This window comes from Peromyscus leucopus, chromosome 7, assembly GCF_004664715.2.
Source record: "Peromyscus leucopus breed LL Stock chromosome 7, UCI_PerLeu_2.1, whole genome shotgun sequence".
Taxonomy (NCBI): Eukaryota; Metazoa; Chordata; class Mammalia; order Rodentia; family Cricetidae; genus Peromyscus; species Peromyscus leucopus.
In genome coordinates, this window is record NC_051069.1 from 113596401 (window position 1) to 113615960 (window position 19560).

A 19560-nucleotide genomic window follows, 5' to 3' on the forward strand; every position below is an offset into this window, starting at 1 on the left:
GAGCCGAGTGGAGAGCCTCACAGCGGCCCACCCTACCCAACATGCTCACACTGGCCCAGCGGCAAACCCACGCATGCGCAGGAAACCTAGCGCGGGGTGAGAGTGAGGAGCGGGGGGGTTGGGGGGGAGGGCGGGTACGTTGTCCGAGCAACCGGAGGCGTGGCTCGGTGTTCCCTCGGCTACCAGAGGCGGGGCACACGGGGATTGGCCGGATGAGGCGTGCGGCGATGGGCGGGGCGAAGCGGAAGACGATTGGCCGGGTGCGCCGGTGGGCGGGACGGGCGCGCGGAGATTGGCGGGATGCGGCGCGGCGCGGTGAGTGTGCTGGCGAGCGGGGGCTAACGTGGGTGCTGGGCCAGCCTCGGGGCTCCTGGGGTCGCGGGCCGGGGTCTCGATGGTGCTACGGGCTGCTGAGTGGGCCCGAGCTGGGGGTGTCTGCTGCGGGGCGGGTGGCCCGCCGCGTGTGGCTGGGGGCACTGTGTGGGCCGCTGCCCACCACCGTGCGTGTTTGGCTTACATTTCACACGCGCCCCTTTGGCAAATTCGTTGAGTCCGCTTCCTAAGCCAGAGCTGCCTTATTAAAGAAAGCAGAGCCAGCTAGCAAGAATTGGAACTTTGTATTAGCAGTACCAAAAAAGTAAAGTGAAAAGAAAGCGGTGTTAAGAACTTACAGTGTCCAGACTGTTGTCATTTTACCTACGCATGAAAAATATGTTGAAGCACTCCATACTATTTACTGAAATTCTCTGTGCATCCCCCGAGCACATCTTAATCCGACTCGTGGGGCGGTTGTGCAATAATACCTCCTGGAAGAAAACAAAACCCTCTGCCTTCCTGGAACTTAGGGTGCATTTGGAGGAGGCAAAGTAAATGCTTGGGAAAACGAACGATGCCAATAATTGGAGTGGCAGAGGTAGTAAATTAGATGTGGGGAGTTTTGAGGAGAGACTTGAAGGGGAACAACCAGTGAATCTGGGGGGCACACAGGAGAAGAGCCAGCCTAGAGTAGCTCTGCTGGAGCCCCTGCTGTGGAAGGGATACTTGCAAAGAGAAACAGGTGGGGGTGGGGGGTGGAAGGACCAGCGGGCCCAGAGCTGATCTTACAGGGAGCGGTAAGAACTTGGGTCTCTATTTACCGAAAAAGCAGCCATTGGAGAGTCATGAGCAGAGCAGGGACAACTTTTTGTTTTATTTTTATCACTAATTATATTATGGCAGGCTTCTTTGATGCCTGGCAGAGTTCCCAGAAGTGGGGTAGTTTCCAGGGAAGTGGATGAAGGCAGATCGGTAATTCGACTTGAGGGTCTGTTGAATTTGAGACCCTGGTAAGTGGGTAGAAATATGGAGAACTCAATGAACAAGGTTTGGAGTGAGCTCCAGGTTTTTTCTGATGAAGGCTACAGGGGATGACATCTCCAGACACACGTGTGCTCCCCTTCTTTCGCGGTGCCCAATGAATGTAGTGTGGGCAGCTGGGTTGAGACACCAGGGGAGCTGCCTCTTTGGGTTCAAGTAGGAGTTGCAGGGATGCCTTTGTGTGTCTTCACAGTGATGCTCCTGAGCCTGGACACAGCTGCTTGGACCGAACAAGCCAGGAGGGCTGCCATGTTTTCAGAGCAGGCGGCACAGAGGGCCCACACCCTGCTCGCCCCACCGTCGGCCAGCAATGCCACCTTTGCCCGGGTGCCTGTGGCGACTTACACCAACTCCTCACAGCCCTTTCGACTGGGAGAGCGCAGCTTTAGCCGACAGTATGCTCACATATATGCCACCCGCCTCATCCAGATGAGACCCTTCCTGGTGAGCCGGGCCCAGCAGCACTGGGGTAAGCTTGGGGTACGCTGCTCCGAGCACCCCAGCACCTGGACCTCGGACTTCTCTCTAACCTGTTAACACTTTCCACTTACCGTGGAAACTTAGCCTCTTTAGCTCTCTGTTACTTCTTAAGATGATAACGAGGATTAAATTAACCTGTGGGATTTAAGTTAGATTTGGCTCAGAGGCTGGTCTGAGGTAAAGACTGAGTTCTGGCAGTGATGGCAGCTATTTCCTGTCCTCAGTGCAGATTAGTCACTCTTTGCCCACCCTCACTAGAGAGCCCCTCATCATGGCAGGCTGGTCTTTGAGAGATGGACCACACCCAAACCATAGCAGAGCCACAGGTGGGGATTTGGAATCTGTTGTTTCTCCTGGCATCTGATGCTTCTCTCTGGTGCGAGAGTCACGCTTCCTTCTGTGGAATCGTCTGCTCCTCTGGGTGGAGCTCTGAGGAATGTTCTTGGCTGTTCCGGGGCATGAGTGTGGTTCTGGCCCAGCCTCCACTTCACCCTGCCTCCTCAGCAATTTGTTCTAGGATTGGGTCTGTGCTAATGAAGCCCTGGAGCTTTCTGGAACTTGCATTCCTTCTTCTTGCCCAGCTTGGCTTTCCACATCGTTCCTGCTGAGCATAAAGGCCACTCACATATGTTCTGGTTTGCCTCCTGGGGGCTTTGAATGAACCAGGCTGCCGACTCCACAGGGGATAGAGTGGACCCAGGTGGAGGGGCAGGAAGTGGCAATTGTAAGGTATATTTTCAGAGAAGGAAGCATTGGGCAGAGCAGGGGCTGGCACATCAGAATCCAAAGTCTTAGCTGGGCATGGTGGTGCACGCCTTTAATCCCAGCACTTGGGAGGCAGAGGCAGGCGGATCTCTGTGAGTTTGAGGTCAGCCTAGTCTACAGTGTGAGTTCCAGGACAGCCAGGGCTATGTAGTGAAACACTGTCTTGAAAAAAAAAAAGAATCCAAAGTCTTAAGGACATGGTAGTTGTCAGGACGTAGCATGTGACTGAGATGTAGATAATGTGTTTCATAGTTGCTTCCTGTGGTCACGGTAAAGAAGTGTTGTAAACAGGAGACTTGGGACAACACACATATTTACTCCCCGTGGTTCTGGAGGCCAGAAGTCTGAACTGTGGTTGTCAGCAGGGCTGGTTCCTTCAAGAGGCTTTAGGGTAGATCCTTCCAGTTTCTGGTGGCTCCACGAGTCCCGGGATTGTGCCTGTCCCCACTCCAGTCTCTTTCCCGTCCCCACACAGCCTGGCCCCTGGCCTTCCCTGCCTCTGTAGCTGTTCGGCATCAAGGTCCCATCCACCCACAGCCCCTCCATCCCCTCTGATGGACCCCCTTCACCATCACACTGAGGTCCAGGGAACATTCACTTAACATGCTCTCGCTCCTGGCCAAGGCCAGGGGAGCAGCACTCCTGTGAGTCCTGCCGATAAGTGTCCTGTGGTAGAGGCTGGGCAGCAGGGTCCTCTGGGGGTCATCAGGGTGGGCCTTCATAGTCTGACTCTGTGCCCTCACGCCCAGGCAGTGGAGTCGGGGTGAAGAAGTTGTGTGAGCTGCAGCCTGGGGAACAGTGCTGTGTGGTGGGCACTCTCTTCAAAGCCATGCCGCTCCAGCCCTCCATCCTGCGGGAGATCAGCGAGGAGGTGAGCCCTACCACCCCTGACGCGCCAGCCTTGTCCCAGGGGATTGAGGCTGGGCCTCTGCCTAGAGGGGGTAAGAAAGCCAATCCAGGTAGGCAGCTCGGGAGCTATGGCGACCTGGGCTCTGAGACTGCCTGCCTTCTGCCTCCCAGCACAACCTGATCCCCCAGCCTCCTCGGAGCAAATACATCCACCCAGATGATGAGCTGGTCTTAGAAGATGAATTGCAGCGTATCAAACTGAAAGGCACCATCGATGTGTCGAAGTTGGTCACAGGTGGGAATGGTGGGGACCCCCTGAAAGGAGGGTGGCTGTGGGAGACCCAGCAAGGTGTGTATGGGGAGGCCTGTGCGTTCAAGGCTGCCACGCTAGCGTCTTGGGAAGCAGCTGTGGGTTCACGTGGTCAGAGGCTGCTTGTCCATGGATGATCATCTGGGAGACCAGTCTTCTGTCTCCATTCAAGAGCAGTGAGCCTGAGTAGACATCTAATGGAGGCTTTGCTGGAGTGGCTGGGGGGTGGCTAGGAGGTAGGAGACCTTCAGAGGCTACCTCGGGGTTCTGCCTCCACCCCCCCTCAGGGACGGTCTTGGCAGTGTTTGGCTCTGTGAGAGACGATGGCAGATTTCAGGTTGAGGACCACTGCTTTGCTGACCTGGCTCCCCAGAAGCCTGTACCCCCACTTGACACGGACAGGTGAGGAGCCGCACTCGGGCACCCCAGGGTCTCTGTTGGGAGGAATCGCCTCCCCCCTTCCAGCAGCCTGCAAGACCTCACCATCCTCTGCAGATTTGTGCTGCTGGTATCCGGGCTGGGCCTGGGCGGAGGTGGCGGCGAGAGCCTCCTGGGCACCCAGCTGCTGGTGGATGTGGTGACGGGGCAGCTTGGGGACGAAGGAGAACAATGTAGTGCCGCCCATGTCTCCCGGGTCATCCTGGCAGGCAACCTCCTCAGTCACAACACCCAGAGCAGAGATTCTATCAACAAGGTATGGAGTCTGCCCAACGACTCAGCCCTGGCCCGGTAGCATGACTGGGCCTGCTGCTCCAGGGCTGTCCCCCACTCCCCGATGGCATGGGGGGGCCAGGGTGGAGTTCCACCCCGTCGACCCTTCGGCAGGTAGACGTACCTGCTGCTGGCCTTTGCCTTTCTCAGAGCCTCACTGAGGGCCCTACCACATCCTGGGTCTCTTCTCCCAGGCCAAGTACCTCACCAAGAAAACCCAGGCAGCCAGCGTGGAGGCAGTCAAAATGCTGGATGAGATCCTCCTGCAGCTGAGTGTGAGCAGCTCGGGGACTGGAGGGGCTGTGGAAATCCAGCTGCTGAAGCTGCTGTTGCATGGGGAAGGGAAGACGGGTGGGCAGAGTAGGGGGTGGGGCCTCTTGAGGCAGACAAGCTCCCCCTGCCTCGTGCCTTCCAGGCCTCCGTACCCGTGGATGTGATGCCAGGCGAGTTTGATCCAACCAACTACACGCTCCCCCAGCAGCCCCTGCACCCCTGCATGTTCCCACTGGCCACTGCCTACTCCACACTCCAGCTGGTCACCAACCCATACCAAGCCACCATTGACGGAGTCAGGTAGTCAGCATGGTACAAGACATGGGGACAGAGTAAGTCTGGGAGGGGACAGGGCTGCAGAAGGCCCTCCTGGTATCTATCTACCCTGTAAGGCTGGCTAGAGCACCCCCACGAGGCCGTCGGGTAGGTAGGTACTGAGATAGTCTTTGTGGGTGGGGTGGCAGTGATAGCCGCCCCCTCCAGGCCACAGTCAGCAGAGCCTTTTCCCTTTCAGGTTCCTGGGGACGTCGGGACAGAATGTGAGCGATATCTTCCGGTACAGCAGCATGGAAGACCACTTAGAGATCCTAGAGTGGACCCTGCGGGTCCGTCACATCAGCCCTACGGCTCCAGACACCCTAGGTATCTGCTCAGTTACACTTGAGGGACCAAGCGTGCTGGGATGGCCCAGCTCGGCCTTATATTCAGCAAAGCTGTTCTGGAAGCCACTCTGTCCAGAGCCAAAGCCTGTACAGCTACCGACTAGGAGCGTACGGCCCCTAGTGGTGCCGGGTGACCACAGGGTACTTGTGTCACAGCTGGGATGCTGTAGCACTCAGGGAGGGAGGGAGGGAGGGGCATCTTAATGGGCAGCTGCTCAGCAACAGGCCTTTCTCCAGGCTGTTACCCCTTCTACAAAACTGACCCGTTCATCTTCCCTGAGTGCCCTCATGTCTACTTCTGCGGCAACACCCCCAGCTTTGGCTCCAAAATCATCCGAGGTAAGTTTTTATCTTTGGGGGGCTCTGGGCCTGAGTCGTCAGGAACGGTTTTGCCTCACCTGGGTACAAGGGTCCCCGCAGGACAGACAGTCTGTGCGGTGGCCTTTGTGTTTGGTGTGTGGTGGAGCTGCCTGGAGAGGGTCTGAGGTGGGTCTGAGCACACGGTGCAGCTGTGGGGACCTCCCCGTGAGGCGGGTCCCACCGGAACCTAAGGCACCTAAGGCGGGCCCCGTACGACTACTGCCTTGCAGGTCCCGAGGACCAGGTGGTACTGTTGGTGGCCGTTCCTGACTTTAGTTCCACACAGACTGCCTGCCTGGTGAACCTACGCAGCCTGGCCTGCCAGCCTATCAGCTTTGCAGGCTTTGGAGCAGAACACGATGAGCTGGAAGACCTGGGGCTGGGTCCCTGAGGAGAGCCATCCGGGCCATTTTCCCTTGCCGTCTGAGCCCTGTAAATAAACCATGAATTTTCCCAGGTCTGAACCTGGAGCATCTGGGCATGTGTGGGATGGGACTGTCAGGGAGAGGCCCCCAGCCAGCCAGACTCTCTTCTCTCCCACTGGGCAGAACAGGGCGGTTGGTGCCTTGAGCTTGTTTTATTGATGTGACCGTGGCTTCCTTGCCTGCCCCTCCCCAAAGGCTGGCAGGTAGAACTGGAGCTTCTGCATAGACTCTGGCTGTGGAGTCCTGGTGGCCTTGCTGTCCCACCCTGGGGAGGAGGAGGGCCTGTCCAGGGGACCTCTGACGGCTGTGTGACAGCCAGCAGACTTGAGAAGGGCTGTCTTAGCTGGAATTAGGCCAGGCGTTGGGATCCCAGTCTCAGAAATCCCCAAAGTTCACTGTGTAGGTCTCCACTGTTGTGAATGGAAACGTGGGGCCTGTGACCATCTCCTCTTCCTCCTCCTCTTCCATCTCCTCCTCCTCTTCCTCCAGCTCAGTCCCATACTCGGTCCCAAACTCTGTCACTATTTCTGTGTAGGTCTCAGTCTCGGACTCCTCCCAGCCTGCAGTGGTTGTAGTTTCCCAGGGTCTCCAGGTAACGCCTGGTGTAGGGGAAGAGGGGGGTGTAGGGGGAGGGGTGGGGCTGGTGGGAGGGCCTGTGGTGGCGTTGAGGCGGCGCAGCCGCATCTGTTCCCTCATCCGGAGCCGGTACTGGAGACGGCGCTGCTGCATGCGCCGCTGCTGGGGGGTCATGGGTCGTGAGGGGTCAATGCGGAAGATGGGCCGGTTCCCATTCATAGCCAGGATCTCCCGGATGCGCTTCCAGTTGGAGCGAGCCAGGATGAAGTTGCACTGGGTGGCCCCAATATCATAGTCCACGTTGCAGGTCTTGGCACTCGAGGTGTAGCCCTCTGCGTGGGCCGTCACGCGGTACTCACCAGGGTTCAGGATTCGCCAATAGTCTCCCCCACTTGCTGTACAAAGAGGATAAGGGCCTCTCCAGCTCTGCCCTCTCAGATTCCCCCAGGCCCAGTCCTCAGAGGTCTCCCCAGGCTTGTCTTGCTACCCGGGGAGACTGACTACTACTCTGGGAGGACAAGGTGAGCCCCACCTGGGAAGGCAGAGCTGTACACACACGAGCCAGGTGTCATGACACTAGCTCTGTAATCTCGGTACTCAAGGCAGGGCTGTGAATTCAAGACCAGCCTGGACTATACAGAAGTTCTAGGCCAGCCAGAGGTACATGTCGACCCTTAAAAAAAGGGGGGGCGGGGGGGGTAACATGCAGAATACCTGTCTTCACACCATGGTTGATGCCATTCACGGAGATGGTAGCATTGGCAATGGGAATGCCTTGCTCATCTGTCACCACACCCTTAATGCCACGGTGCACCTGCAAAAGGGAGGTATGGGCCCACGTGGAGACTCCATGTCCACACTCCTCCCAAGCTCCATCTTTCTCCTGGGTAGCCCAGGCTGTCCCACCTGCTCCATGAAGGTAAGCAGCGCCTCCTTGTTATTCTCCCACTCACGGGGCAGCTCGCTCTCATGAGGGAACTTGTCACAGCCCAGGTAAATAGAGAGCTCCAGGCAGTTGGTGTGCAGGTAGCTGAAGTCATTGAAAGCTGGACAGACAAAAACAGACCCGTGGTCATGCCCTCCCCAGGTCACGGGCCTTTCCCAAGCTCTTCCCAGGCTGACTTACTCCCAGACCGAGGATTCCACTTGGCTCCATTGACAATGCCCATGCCGCTGGTGTAGTCCTGTGCCTGGCACCCTCCCCGGTAGGGCTCAGTCATGGTGAGATGGGCAGAGGCAAAAGAGATGGCCAGCCAGCGGAAAATCGCATGATCTGGAGTCTCCTGGGCCTCGGATGCCTCCTCGTCATCCTCTCCACGGGCAGCCGCCATGGCTGCTGCCAATAGCTGCTCCTGGCTAGGTGTCCGAGCCATGTCATAGGGGTAAGACACAAGCCGCTCACCACCATTCAGGTTGGCACCCAGCACGAAGGGGTTCTTCTCCATCCAGGCAATGATGGCCCGGACTTCTGTGGACACCTAGGGACGAGTGTCATAAGAAGCCATGTCCCCTTCCATCTGTGGAGCCCCACACTAGTGCTCTACTTCCCACATCCTGTCCATATCCCTCTGTTTCTTCTTGTCCTCCAGGATCTCAATGCCAACACCTCAGCTGCCTATCAGCAATGCCCCACCCTACCCCAGCTGCTTGGCATGCCAAGACCTGCTTGCTTCTCACCGTGGCATCTGGGGACAGGTAGCGTTCAGGGATTGGCAGGTTATTGTTGGGGACCCTGTAGGGAACCCATTTCTTCTCCTCAGCTGCCCAGAGCACAGAGTTGAGATCTGGGAAGTCCTCAAAGATATCAAAGCCCTCCTCAGTCCAGAGCCCCAGTGCCCAGTTCCCAAACTCTGAGCCCTGCAAGGAAGACCATACATAGGTGACTATGGGGTGGGAAGTCAGGGAAGGACCACCCACGCCTCCAGTCTCTACCCACCCCTGGCCAGCCCCACAACCCACCATCTGCGCGGCCACCTCATAGCCGTCAGGGTTCAGCGAGGGCACCAGGTGGATCCGCGTGTCCTGCACCAGGCTGCGCACTCTGGGGTTCCCATCACGGTACTCTTGGCACAGATACTGCATGAGCAGTAACAGGAGCTCTCGGCCTAGCACCTCGTTGCCATGGATCCCAGCTGTGTAGCGGAACTCAGGCTCCCCTGCAAAGACAGGATCCACAGCAGGCACTTAGCCTGGCAAGGCCCAGATGTACCCATAAGGTCTGGGGGCAGCTGAGGCTTTTGGTGCGCAGCAAGGCAGGCCTGGATCCCCTGGGGTCTCCAGGTCAGGCGGGAGATGGTGAGTGCTGTATATCGACTGTACAGGCCCCGCAGGACGGAAGCAGTTCAGGGACCCTGGTACTCTAGGCATTGGCAAAACAATGTCCCCAGGCCCTCACCCAGCTCGTGCTCCCCAGGGTTGTCCGAGATCTCCATGGCGTAGATCTTGAGCCCCCGTGAACTCTTGCCCAGGCTGTATGTGCGGGTAATTGTGGGGCACTCCTCATTTACCACCTTCATCAGCTGGCAGGGAGGAGACATTGGGATGTCACTGACCAGCATCCTCCTGCTCCCGATGGGTTCTATGGGAGGAGGCAAGTAACACCCGTCCCTCTGATGCCCCCAGGTGCTGACTGGTTCCTTCCCTAAAGTAAGAGGTGGCCAACATTCCTTGAAGGGAGAGTATGCCTTTGAAATATAGGGACAGGGCTGAGGATACGCCCTCGTACCCCAGCACAGGGCCCATCCCGGCCTGTGACTCAGGCTCCTAACCTGGCGCATATCCTTATAGCTGTGGTGCCGGAAGTCCAGGCTGTCCGTGGTTACGACCTCATTCTGTGCATAGTAGCTGTGGACAGCTGCAGAAGAGCAGGTGTGCAGGGCCTGAATCAGCTGCCCTTGGCTCCACACCCAAATCCCATTGCAGCCACCCAAAGCCACAGCCAGCCCCCCTTCACTCACGGGTCACAGGGCAGCCTAGCACCTCCAGGCGCATGCACAGGCTACCGTTCCAGGTGAGAGGGTAGATGCGGATGAAACGGGCTACAACTGGCTCAGGGAGCTCACTCAGTACAGGTGTGTCCTTGTCCACGTTCCCATGGAAGGTCTAGACAGAAGCAGGCCTCTTCTGTGGTACCCTGCTCCCCCAAGAGCCCGCCCTGGCCCAGACAATGAGAGCCAAGCAGAAGATCTGGGCACCCACCATTTCCTCATAGCCGTTGGTGTACATCACCCAGGTCTGGCTGTCGTTGCTGAAGCCCACGAAGAAGGTGGTCACAAAGTCGTCACTGTGGAGCAGACACAGTCAAAGCAACGCTGCTCTCATCCAAGGCGCTAAGGCCTTGAGACAAACTTCTGAGCCTGGAGCAGGGCTGTGGAGCATGGCCTGGACCCCTGGAGCCAGAGTCTGTGTCTGGCCACGGGCAGTGGCTGTTGCACTGTCCAATCTTTACATGCAGACTGACTAGCCGTGGACTGGGGGCCAGGGGCATGGTTGGCCCCTCACTGATCTTCCTGGCCTTTCCAGTGCAGGTCAAGCACTATCTAGAATGTCCCAAGTGGGACTCAGAGCTGTGCTGGGGCCCCTGCCCACTGCCTAAGAGCCCATCTACATACTGGATGCTGGAATCTCGGCCCTGGGTGATGACGCCTGTGAACCGAGTTGTCCTTCTGGTGTCCACCTCGATCCACTGGGTCTGCGACTCGTCCTCAGCACACCAGGCCCCGTCGTAGTAGTCGTCTTCATTAGCACCAGCCTGTTGTTAAAGGGGAGGCTGAGCACGGGCCGGGGAGCCCCGGGCCACTGCAGGCTGGACAGTCCACTCCCTCACCTGCATGTTGAGCCGGCCCCGCTGAGCTCCCAGGCCATGGCGCAGCATGGAGGAGGCACGGATCTGGTTGTCCTCAATGCGGTGGGATTCCATCCCAATGGGCGGGCACTCTGCAGACACACAACCCTGGGTTAGCGGCTCACGGACTCAGCCTCCCTTCCTTAATTCAGAGGCCCTTCCATGTGGGAGCCCGTCAGAGGGCAGCTGTGTAGCTGGTGGCTCTGAAGACTGCAGATGCCACCCATCTCCAGGGGACTCAGATCAGGCCAGGAGCCAATGTGACCCAAGCCTGTGTCCCCTGCATTAGCCGCCATCTGAAGAATGGCAGTGCCTAACACTTAAGAGAAATCCCCGGTTCCCAGGGGACTTCACCCAGAGGAGGCTGTTGGCACACTGGCTTCAAACTGAAGCCTACAAAGGCAGCTGGAGACCTCCCTCCCTCCCCATCCCGCTGTCACCCAGCTGCTGGACACCGAGAAGTTCTGCCCACCCCTCACCCCACCCCTGAAGCAGGCCAACCTCAGGTCAGAGCACAGGTGCAGCTGAGTAAGGCTGTCTTCAGCGCACGAGGCTCTCCCGGGTGCTACAAGAAGCTATGGTGGGTGGGATGGGCTTCTGAGGGTCAAAGCTGCACCAGGAAATCTGGTCCCCTGTGTGGTCCTGAGTGGGGTCATCACCCTACACCTAGCCCTACTCACTGATCTTCTCCACCGGAGTCCACTCCTCTTCCAGGTCCTCGGCCTTCCCGGGCCCTGTGAGCAAAGGGAAGGGCTGAAGCCAAGGGTCTACGCAGCCAAAATCTCAACGCCCCCCCCCCCCGGGACTGGCCACACACCTTTGTGGTCCTTGTTTTTCTCCACGGCCCACCTGTCCTCTGTCTCCTCCTTGGCGCTACTGCCCTCCTTTTTGGGTTTCTCTGGGCCATGGCAGATAAGAGAGGCCAGTCAGGTCAGCCCTGGGCCTGGAGTAGGGAGGCTAGGCTATGCTGGGGATGCATGGAGAAGCCTGGCAGGTTGAGCCCTTAGGGGTCTATGAGGGTCAGGCCGACCCGAAAGCAAGCAGGAGGAGTCAGGCTGAGCAGAGGGCATGTGGTGGGGTTCAGGTTAAGCCGGAGATACATGGGGGTCAGGCTGACCTGAGAGCATGTGGGGAGGGGTCAGGCTGAGCCTGGGGCATGCAGATAAGGATCAGGCTGAGGGAACGGAAGGCCCATCTAGCAGACACACGTGACCTCAGATGGTGGTGTGCTATGGTAGTTGCCTGGTCTCACTCACTCAGTTCCTCCTTTTCTTCATCCACCTCTTGTCCAACATCTGGCTTCTGTGGTGGAGGATGGGGAAAGTAATAGTCCACTGTAGGAGAGAAAGCCAGGTTTAGCTGGCCCCGATCCCACGCTGGCCTTGGCTCCTGACTTCACAGGAGCCCATAAGGCAGGCCTGAGCAATAGGGGAGAGAGGCAAGAAGGTAGGAGACGGGCCAGGACTGAGGTCACAAACCTGGTACAAGGTCTGCCTATGTGAAGGAAGAATCAAAGATGGGCAAGAGAGATGCCTGGGTGGCAGCGAGCACATGTGGCCAGGAAGGGGCAGGCCCTGAGGTCTGGGCTGAGGCCAAGGGTTGGAGGCATCAATAGTAAGACAAGAGCAGGGAAAGGTAAGGACCTGTATAGTCAAGAGCCCAGAAAGGAGATCGGAGGCACCCAGTGGGATCTGGGAAGGAGTCCCCAAGGGCCACAGCCCACCCTTTGGAGAAGGCAGATGCAGTGAGCTGGCAGGAAGCCTGCTAGAGCCCAGGGGAGGGAGGGCTGGGCCCGCACAGGGTAACAGGGCTGAGAGCGAGTTCCAGGGACACCCCTATTGGAGGCAAGAGCAAAGTCAGGAACCAGGAAGGTAGGCAGAGAAGGCCCAGTGTCCTGACTGTGCTCTTGGCCCCAGATACCCACGCGCCTCTATCCTTTGGACTCCGGGATACTAGATACTCACTGTCGTCATAGTTGGGGATCAAGTAGCCATCCCCATAGTCGGGGGGCAGCAGGGGCTTCAGAGGTGGATCTGTGGGGTAAGGTGGAGGTCAACTAGGGCCTCTCCTCTGACCCTGAGTCCTCTCTACTGCCTCCCATCTTACCGATTTCCTTCCTTTCTTCTGGCTCTTCAGCCTTCTCCTTAGGGCGCTCTGGCCAGAGCCTCTTCCTGCTGGGTGTCGGTCTGGGTTGCTTCTGGCGCCGGATGTATTCAACTAAGGGGGAGGCAGATTCTAAGCAGCCGCGCTGGGTGGATCTCAGGTAGAACCATCAGTGCCCAGGCCAGAGTCTAGTCCACGCCTGGGTAGGGGTGTCTACTCACAGTCCTCATAATCCTCTCTCTCTATCTGGTCATTGTAGTCCAGTGTGGGTGCCTCGGTCTCCTCCTCTGGCTCTGAGGGGGAGATAAACAATGGCCTCCTGACAAACCTACCCAGGTCCAGTCCAGAAAGCCCCGGAGTCTAGCAGGGCTGAGTGGCTGGTCACCCTGAGACCGAGAGGATGACAGCTACTCACCCGGCTGGTGCTCCTTGGCCTCCATCTGGGTCCCCTCTCCTTGTCCCTGCCAGGTATTCGGGAAGGTTCTTCCTACAACACATAAGACCCAGAAGCAGATAAACAGGGGTGCCTACCCGGACCACCTTGAGAGCCTGTGGACCCTATGGTCGCCCTCCTAAGACCACGGCTCACTCCAAGGAAACATAGGCACTCCGCTGGTATACCCTGGGGCTAGAGTGCTACACTGCCTCCTGGGGGGTGGGGGGAAGCTTATAAAGCTGGTGCCAGCCGAGGAAAGCAGGTGGGACCAGGAGACAGGCTTCTCTACCTATAAGCTCCCAAGCTCTCTCCCTGCCCAAGTGGCAGCCTTCAGAGAACTCGCTGATAAAACTACCAAGTTCATGACAAGGCTTCAAAGCTTCCTTATGTTAGGGTCCCAGGAACCTCTCCTCATTTCTCCATGTCCTCAAGGAGGTCAGACCCCCAAGGAGCCTGCTACAAACCTCTCTCCTGTGGTAGCTCCTGGGGGCTGGGGCTGGAGGGTGGGGGTAGAGGCCACTCCAGCGTTTCTAAGGGGGCCACAGTTGAGAGCCTCTTTCCTGCCAAGGGCCTCTTGGTGGCCTTGGGTGGCTTCTCCTTGGGCTTCTTGGTGGCCTTGGGTGGCTTCTCCTTGGGCTTCTTGGTGGCCTTGGGTGGCTTCTCCTTGGGCTTCTTGGTGGCCTTGGGTGGCTTCTCCTTGGGCTTCTTGGTGGCCTTGGGTGGCTTCTCCTCTCCTTTCTTGGGAGGCCTGGTGGACACCTCCAGGGGTTGTTTCTTGGGGCCTTTCTCCTTCTTTCCTTTCTTCCCTCTGTCTTTGTTCTTTTCAGGAGGGACTGCCAAGGATGAAGATGTAGAATCAATCAGAGCCCATTCTGTGTACCCATGTGGTCCCTCAGGGTGCCCACAGCCTGAGTGTGGGGGCACTCGGCAGTCCCCGGTATAGCTCAGGAAACTGAGGTTAGTCACTTGCTCAAGTGGTAGGTAGAATGAGATCCATGTCCAGGCTTCCTGTCTGCACATCCCCAGCACCCAGCATCAACTCTCGGCTGCTCTGACGACTGAGCATGGAACATGATATCTAGGGAGCCATTTCCATCTGCCAAAACTTTCGTGGGGGACCCTCACAATCCACTTTTTCAATGTCTGGTTAGTCCCGGAGCACAGTTCTGTGCCAGGCATGAAGGCTCAGGGAAGGCGCCTGGAGGAGCAAGGCTCCTGAGCAGACTGCCAGGCAAGTTAAAGAACATGGCTCAGGCTTCCTAGAGCCACCGTACAGGGACAAGAAAACTTCAAAGAGACTCTCAAGTTCAGTACTAGAGCTGTGCCCTGGTATGTGCAAGGCCCTGGGTTTGGTTCCCTAACCCTGCACCAAGGCAGGAAGGCAGGAAGGCAGGCAGACATTCAGTACACCTTGAAGCCTAAAAGGAAGGTCTAGGGTAGGTGGAAAGCCGTGGGGACCACATCAAGGACAGAGGGACAGGTAGGCAGTTGCTAGCTGCTGGCCCATCTCAGAGAAGTCTAGCAGCAGGGGCCACCCTCCCAGCACCCTGGAGCTCCAAATCATGGTGGATGGGAAACATGACACACACAGAGAACATCACAAAACATGGAGCAGAAGAAGCAGGGTCATTTCAGCCCTGTCTAGGAAGCCGTGACTGCTGGAGGCAGTGTGCAGGGAGGTGAGGGGCAGGGAAGAGCAGGATAGACCTACAGCAGTGGGGGCCAGAGGGGGAGCTGCTGACCTCAGGAATGATGAGTGGTGCCTTACAGTCTCCTGGGAGAGAGATCACAAGATCCTTTGCCACCCTCCAGAGAGCCATGAAAAACCAGCCAAGATTTACGGACAACTGGTTACGTAAGAGGCTCCGGGTTACATGCCTCCGTGATGGTATCACCTCGGCTAGTTCTGACCATCTCAGACTGCCCACTTTCACCTGGAAGTTTGGAGAACAGAAGTCTTCCGCATCCCCCTCCCCTCCTTGTGTGTTTCTGTGGGAGGAGAGGAGGCAGAAGCCTGCCACTAACAGACTAGGGTCAGTTTGAACGGCAGGCGGTGAAACACAATCCCCCTCTGGCCCAAACCTACATCCTCATGAGACTTGGACGACTGGCTCCCCAGAACCGCAAAAGCCTAGTGCCACCCTGTGCTGGACATACCTCCAGGTCTCCAAACTCCTGGCTAGAACTGCTGCCTGGCACGATGTTGCCTTGTATTGCACTTGGAGAGCCATTCCTCACTGGGCAGCAGGGGAAGTGTCCAGACCCTCCAGAGCCCCTGTATGCTCACCTGAGGCCATGGCCTCCCACGCCTCCAGGTTCTCACCTTCTGCATCTGCCCGATGCTTGCCCCCTGCCTTGGATTTGCGGGCACGCTGGGTGGGCTCGGGAAGTGGCTGGGCTTCCACGTCGTCCTCCCGGGGCGGGGACTGGGTCTCCAGCTCCGAAAGGAAGCCTTCGAGGAACTCCTCGATCTCGTCGTCCGTCAGCACCGTCTGTGGGCTCCCCACGGGGCACAGCGCCAGCAGTGCCAGGAGGCCGCAGAGCAGAGGTGCGGTGCGCACCGCAGCCATGGCTTTGGGCACGCACGGCAGCGGCGTGGGCTCGAGCCGGGACTTGGGTGGCAGGGGCGGTGCCCCGCGCGGGGGCCGGGAAAAGGCGTGAGGGACCCTGAGGAGCAACGTGGGCGTCGAGGGTATCCAAAAAGGGGTGGGAGAGGGAGATTCAGGGACGACGAGGGCTCCGGGAGAGGTTCCGGCGCTCCCACCCCGCGTGGCTAGCTCTCACGCGGACCGCCCTCCAGAGTGCTTGCGACGTCCTGGCCAGGGCGGGGGCTTCGGGTTTCCGGAGGAGGAGGAGAAGGAGTTGGCCTTGGACCGGGGGCTGCGGGGGAGGGAGGCGGAGCAGCGCGGAGCCCCGACTACCAGCAGCATCTGCGCCCAGCTTAGAGGGTCTGGGTGCAGGGCTCATTGGGGGAAGGAAGGTCTGGGAGGAGAGAGAGCAGATTAGAAGTTAAATGCGGATGTGGATGTGCGGGGTCTAAGGAGGCCTATGCTCTACCTGCTGTGCCCTCTGCTCCGAGCCTCCCGGCTTGCTAGGAGAAGAGGGAGGGTAAAAGAGACTTAGGCCCCGCGGGTACTGGCATCCCACTCCTTCCCCCTCTCGGGAGGCTGGTTCTTCAAAGTGTCACCTGTTGCGTGTCACCAGTGTCACCTTCGTGCAGTTATCACCAACTTCCCAGGCCTGTGGAGCCAACCACTGTCCACGACAGAGAAGACAGCCTGTGAAGATTCACTTTTCCGAGGGAGGCTGTGAAGAACTGCCCTCAGCAACCCAGCTGCTGTCCTGGAGATAGAGCCCCCCTTTAGAGCTCAGCGCTCGGGTCCCAATGTGGACAAATAGTTATTTCTTTCCTTTCTCTAACCGGAATCGGCTAAAACAACAACAAATGGTTCACAATAGCTTTGGCTACCACACAGGCCCGGAGGGCGCACAGAGACTCGGAGCATCCCAGGATACATCGGTGGAAGTGCCAGGGTGTTTGCCATCGGCTTCTAGAAGATAACGTTGGTTGGCCCCAGTGGCCACCACAGCTAAGCCCGGTACTGCCAGAGCATTTGCCGTTGAAGGACTACGGATGTAAAAGCAGGCTTGTAGCTGTAGGTCCAGGCCAGTGGCAGGCAACTCTCAACCAAGGTGGGGAGGCACCCCGATAGAGAATAGGGGCCCTAGGATGATTGACATAGAGAAAAAGGAAAATGCAGGTCAGCACATCTCAACCCTACCTCCCTGAGCCAGCCTGAGCAGGTAGAGAACCAGGGAGACTTTCAGAGACTGGGCTCCACACCCCATTGCTCCCTGGGAGCAGTGAGGTGTGACCCCCCCTCCCCCAGGAAGCCCCTTTTCTGGCTCTTCTTAAGCAAGCAGGGATACAACATCAAGAACTGGTCCCCGAGGTTATCCCGTCTCTGCCTTCCTAGCCATCTGTTTTGGCAAGTGACCCCAGTGTCCACAACATATTAAATGGATCGTGCTGGGTTGTGCCTGGTACACATGGTCAACACTTGCATCCCACAGGCTGTTGGCCCTCATCAGCTTTGTCCCCATCCCAGGACAACCCTCTCACAGCTGGGCCACCGCATAAGTGACTTCAGCCTGGTGGTAGCAGCAAGAATGAATGAAGCAAGTCTCGCCCACTGCCCTCCTCTGAATCACTATGCTCAAAATCAGTTCTGGGAATTTGCTTCCATGCATCCAGTCTGGTCCAATGTGTCATGCTGGGGAGGCTAGAGGGTGCATGAGGGGCCATGGGATGTCACTTCCCTGGGAATGGGTCATACTTGGACTGAATTTGGGCCGGATGTTCTCTGCCAGAGAAAACAGAAGCCATGTCAAAAATGGAAAACAAAACCCCAAGGTCTGGAGAGCCTTCTCCTCAGCCTCAGTGAGTCATTAACAGGAATGCCAGCAGCAGGGCCTGGGAGGAGGTGGACCCTGGAGGTCTGAGGGGAGTCCAGGAAGGTGGACACGGAATGTTATGCTTGGCTGCTGTTCCTCCCCTAAGGAACCCATCCTCGGGAAGTCCTTTTGACTTGGGCCCACAGCTCTGGGGCAGGGGGATAACCAGAAACCAGAGTCTGTGAGGGGAGCCCTCCACTCTGCCGAAGAGCACAACATCTAAGTCAAATGTCTGGAGGGCACAGCCAAGGCCAGCTGAGGAAGCGGGAGGCCGGTGACTTCCATGACCAAGAACACTTAGCGGATCCAAGAGCAGCACTAAGTGTCCATGTCTGAGTGTTCTGGGGGGCCCAATAGACAGTTGGTAACTCCTCTCCCCTCCTGACCCCAGCCTTCCATGTGAATGTAGCATGGTCTTCCCAAGGGATCTCAGGACAGACTGCCTGAGAGAAGAATGGTGTCCCTCCATTTTTTTGGTGCTGCAGAACTGGAAGGAGAGTGCCCGGGAGAATGGAGGCTGTTTGAGGGTGGAGGCCCGAGCCTCTGATCCGTCAGTGGATCTGTGTAGTTTGTACCTCTGAGGCCTTGGAACAAGCATCCTGCCAAGAGAGCTACCTGCCAGAGAGAAGCCCAGGAGAAGAACTAGAAGAGAGAGGCTAAGGTTGGGCCAAGGGCAAAGAGCAAAAGATGATGCTCTGTGGTATCGTATAAGCGAAGCTGTCACATGGGAAAGGACACAAAGATCTCTTTCCCTTCTGCATATCAGATCTCCCCACAGAAGGAAGGGTACCTCCCTCTTCTTATGAGAAACCAATCTTGAGGTCAGGCTCTCAGGGTGGAGAGAAGAGATACTACAAACAGGGTAAGAAATCAAAGTTTCTAATTAAAGTGGACCTGGTAGACCCGGTCAGGTGGAGCACACCTGTCATCCCAGCATTCAGAAGGTCAAGCCAGGAAGATAGCGGTTTTGAGGCCAGTCTGGATTCTGTAATGAGACCCTGCCTCAAAAATAAGTAAGGGTTGGAAAGGTGGCTCATTGGTTAAGAGTACTTGCTACTTTTGCAGCAGACCCAAGTTCAGTTCCCAGTACCCACATGGCAGCTAAGAACCATCTGTAACTCCAGTTCTGGGGGGAATCTGATGCCCTCTTCTGGCCTCCATGGGCACTGCATGCACATGGTACACAGACATATTTGTAGGCAAACACTAATATGCAAACAATTAAAAATGAATATTTAAAAATAAATAAATAAATGAGCTTGGCTGTGGTGGTGCAGGCCTCTAGTCCCAGCATTTAGGAGGCAGAGGCAGGTAGGTCTCTGAGTTCGAGGTCAGCCTGGTCTACAGAGAGAGTTCCTGGACAGCCAGGGCTACACAGAGAAACCCTGTCTCAAAAAAAGAAAATAATAATTAGTCATTAGTCAGTTAATGCTGACTGACGATGGGTCAGAAGCAGGAGGGGGGAGCCTGAAAGGAGCTGGAGACGGAAGGCATTTCCTGTTTCCTCTCACCTGAAGCAAGACCTTAGTTTTCCTACGCTTCAATGGGAAAGACTGGCTTGACTCTGAGAGGAGGGGTCTGGCCCTTTGGATCAATCTAATGTCACCGTTGCAGGTACTATTCAAGCCTCCAGGGATCACAAGGGTCAGACCCCCTCCTGCTTACTGGTGACTCTGCCATCTCTCCTGTATTCAGATCTCAGAGTCCTGTCTTAGCCAATGGTGTCCACAGCTTCCTCACTTATGCCCCATGTCTGCAGAATGCCGTGGCCTTCCAAGAAGTTCCTGAGGAATTCATAGCATCTCTTTGCAGATGCTCCTCTCGCCCCACGCAGTGGGAGCCTTATGCCGTGGCTCCATCTAAGGGAACTGTGTAAGTCTAAAGGTCTTAGCTGAAATCTACCTAACACACTCTGGAGCCAGAGGTATGCCTCCGCTTCCCAAGAGTGTAACAAG

General features: G+C 57.2%; 2 protein-coding genes across 2 annotated transcripts; one reads left to right on the plus strand and one right to left on the minus strand.

Annotated features, from left to right (window-relative positions):
- The first annotated feature begins 256 nt into the window (after positions 1 to 256).
- Positions 257 to 6230, plus strand: Pold2 (DNA polymerase delta 2, accessory subunit). Its single transcript, XM_028870587.1, has 11 exons — positions 257 to 315; positions 1550 to 1825; positions 3351 to 3472; positions 3622 to 3745; positions 4048 to 4162; positions 4256 to 4454; positions 4666 to 4746; positions 4887 to 5044; positions 5259 to 5386; positions 5644 to 5745; positions 5997 to 6230. Exons 2-11 carry the CDS (start codon positions 1552 to 1554, stop codon positions 6155 to 6157), a joined length of 1464 nt encoding a protein of 487 aa, XP_028726420.1. The 5' UTR covers positions 257 to 315; positions 1550 to 1551; the 3' UTR covers positions 6158 to 6230.
- Positions 6231 to 6324: 94 nt separating this feature from the next.
- On the minus strand, positions 6325 to 15983 carry Aebp1 (AE binding protein 1). Its single transcript, XM_028870585.2, has 21 exons — positions 15474 to 15983; positions 13615 to 13983; positions 13130 to 13201; positions 12936 to 13007; positions 12718 to 12828; positions 12576 to 12644; positions 11868 to 11945; positions 11429 to 11509; positions 11292 to 11345; positions 10594 to 10703; positions 10379 to 10518; positions 9966 to 10050; positions 9725 to 9869; positions 9536 to 9621; positions 9163 to 9286; positions 8727 to 8923; positions 8445 to 8624; positions 7894 to 8245; positions 7674 to 7813; positions 7482 to 7581; positions 6325 to 7162 (listed from the first exon to the last, which is right to left on the minus strand). The coding sequence occupies exons 1-21, from the start codon at positions 15718 to 15720 to the stop codon at positions 6567 to 6569; spliced, it is 3408 nt and encodes a 1135-aa protein (XP_028726418.1). The 5' UTR covers positions 15721 to 15983; the 3' UTR covers positions 6325 to 6566.
- Between the last annotated feature and the right edge of the window lie 3577 nt (positions 15984 to 19560).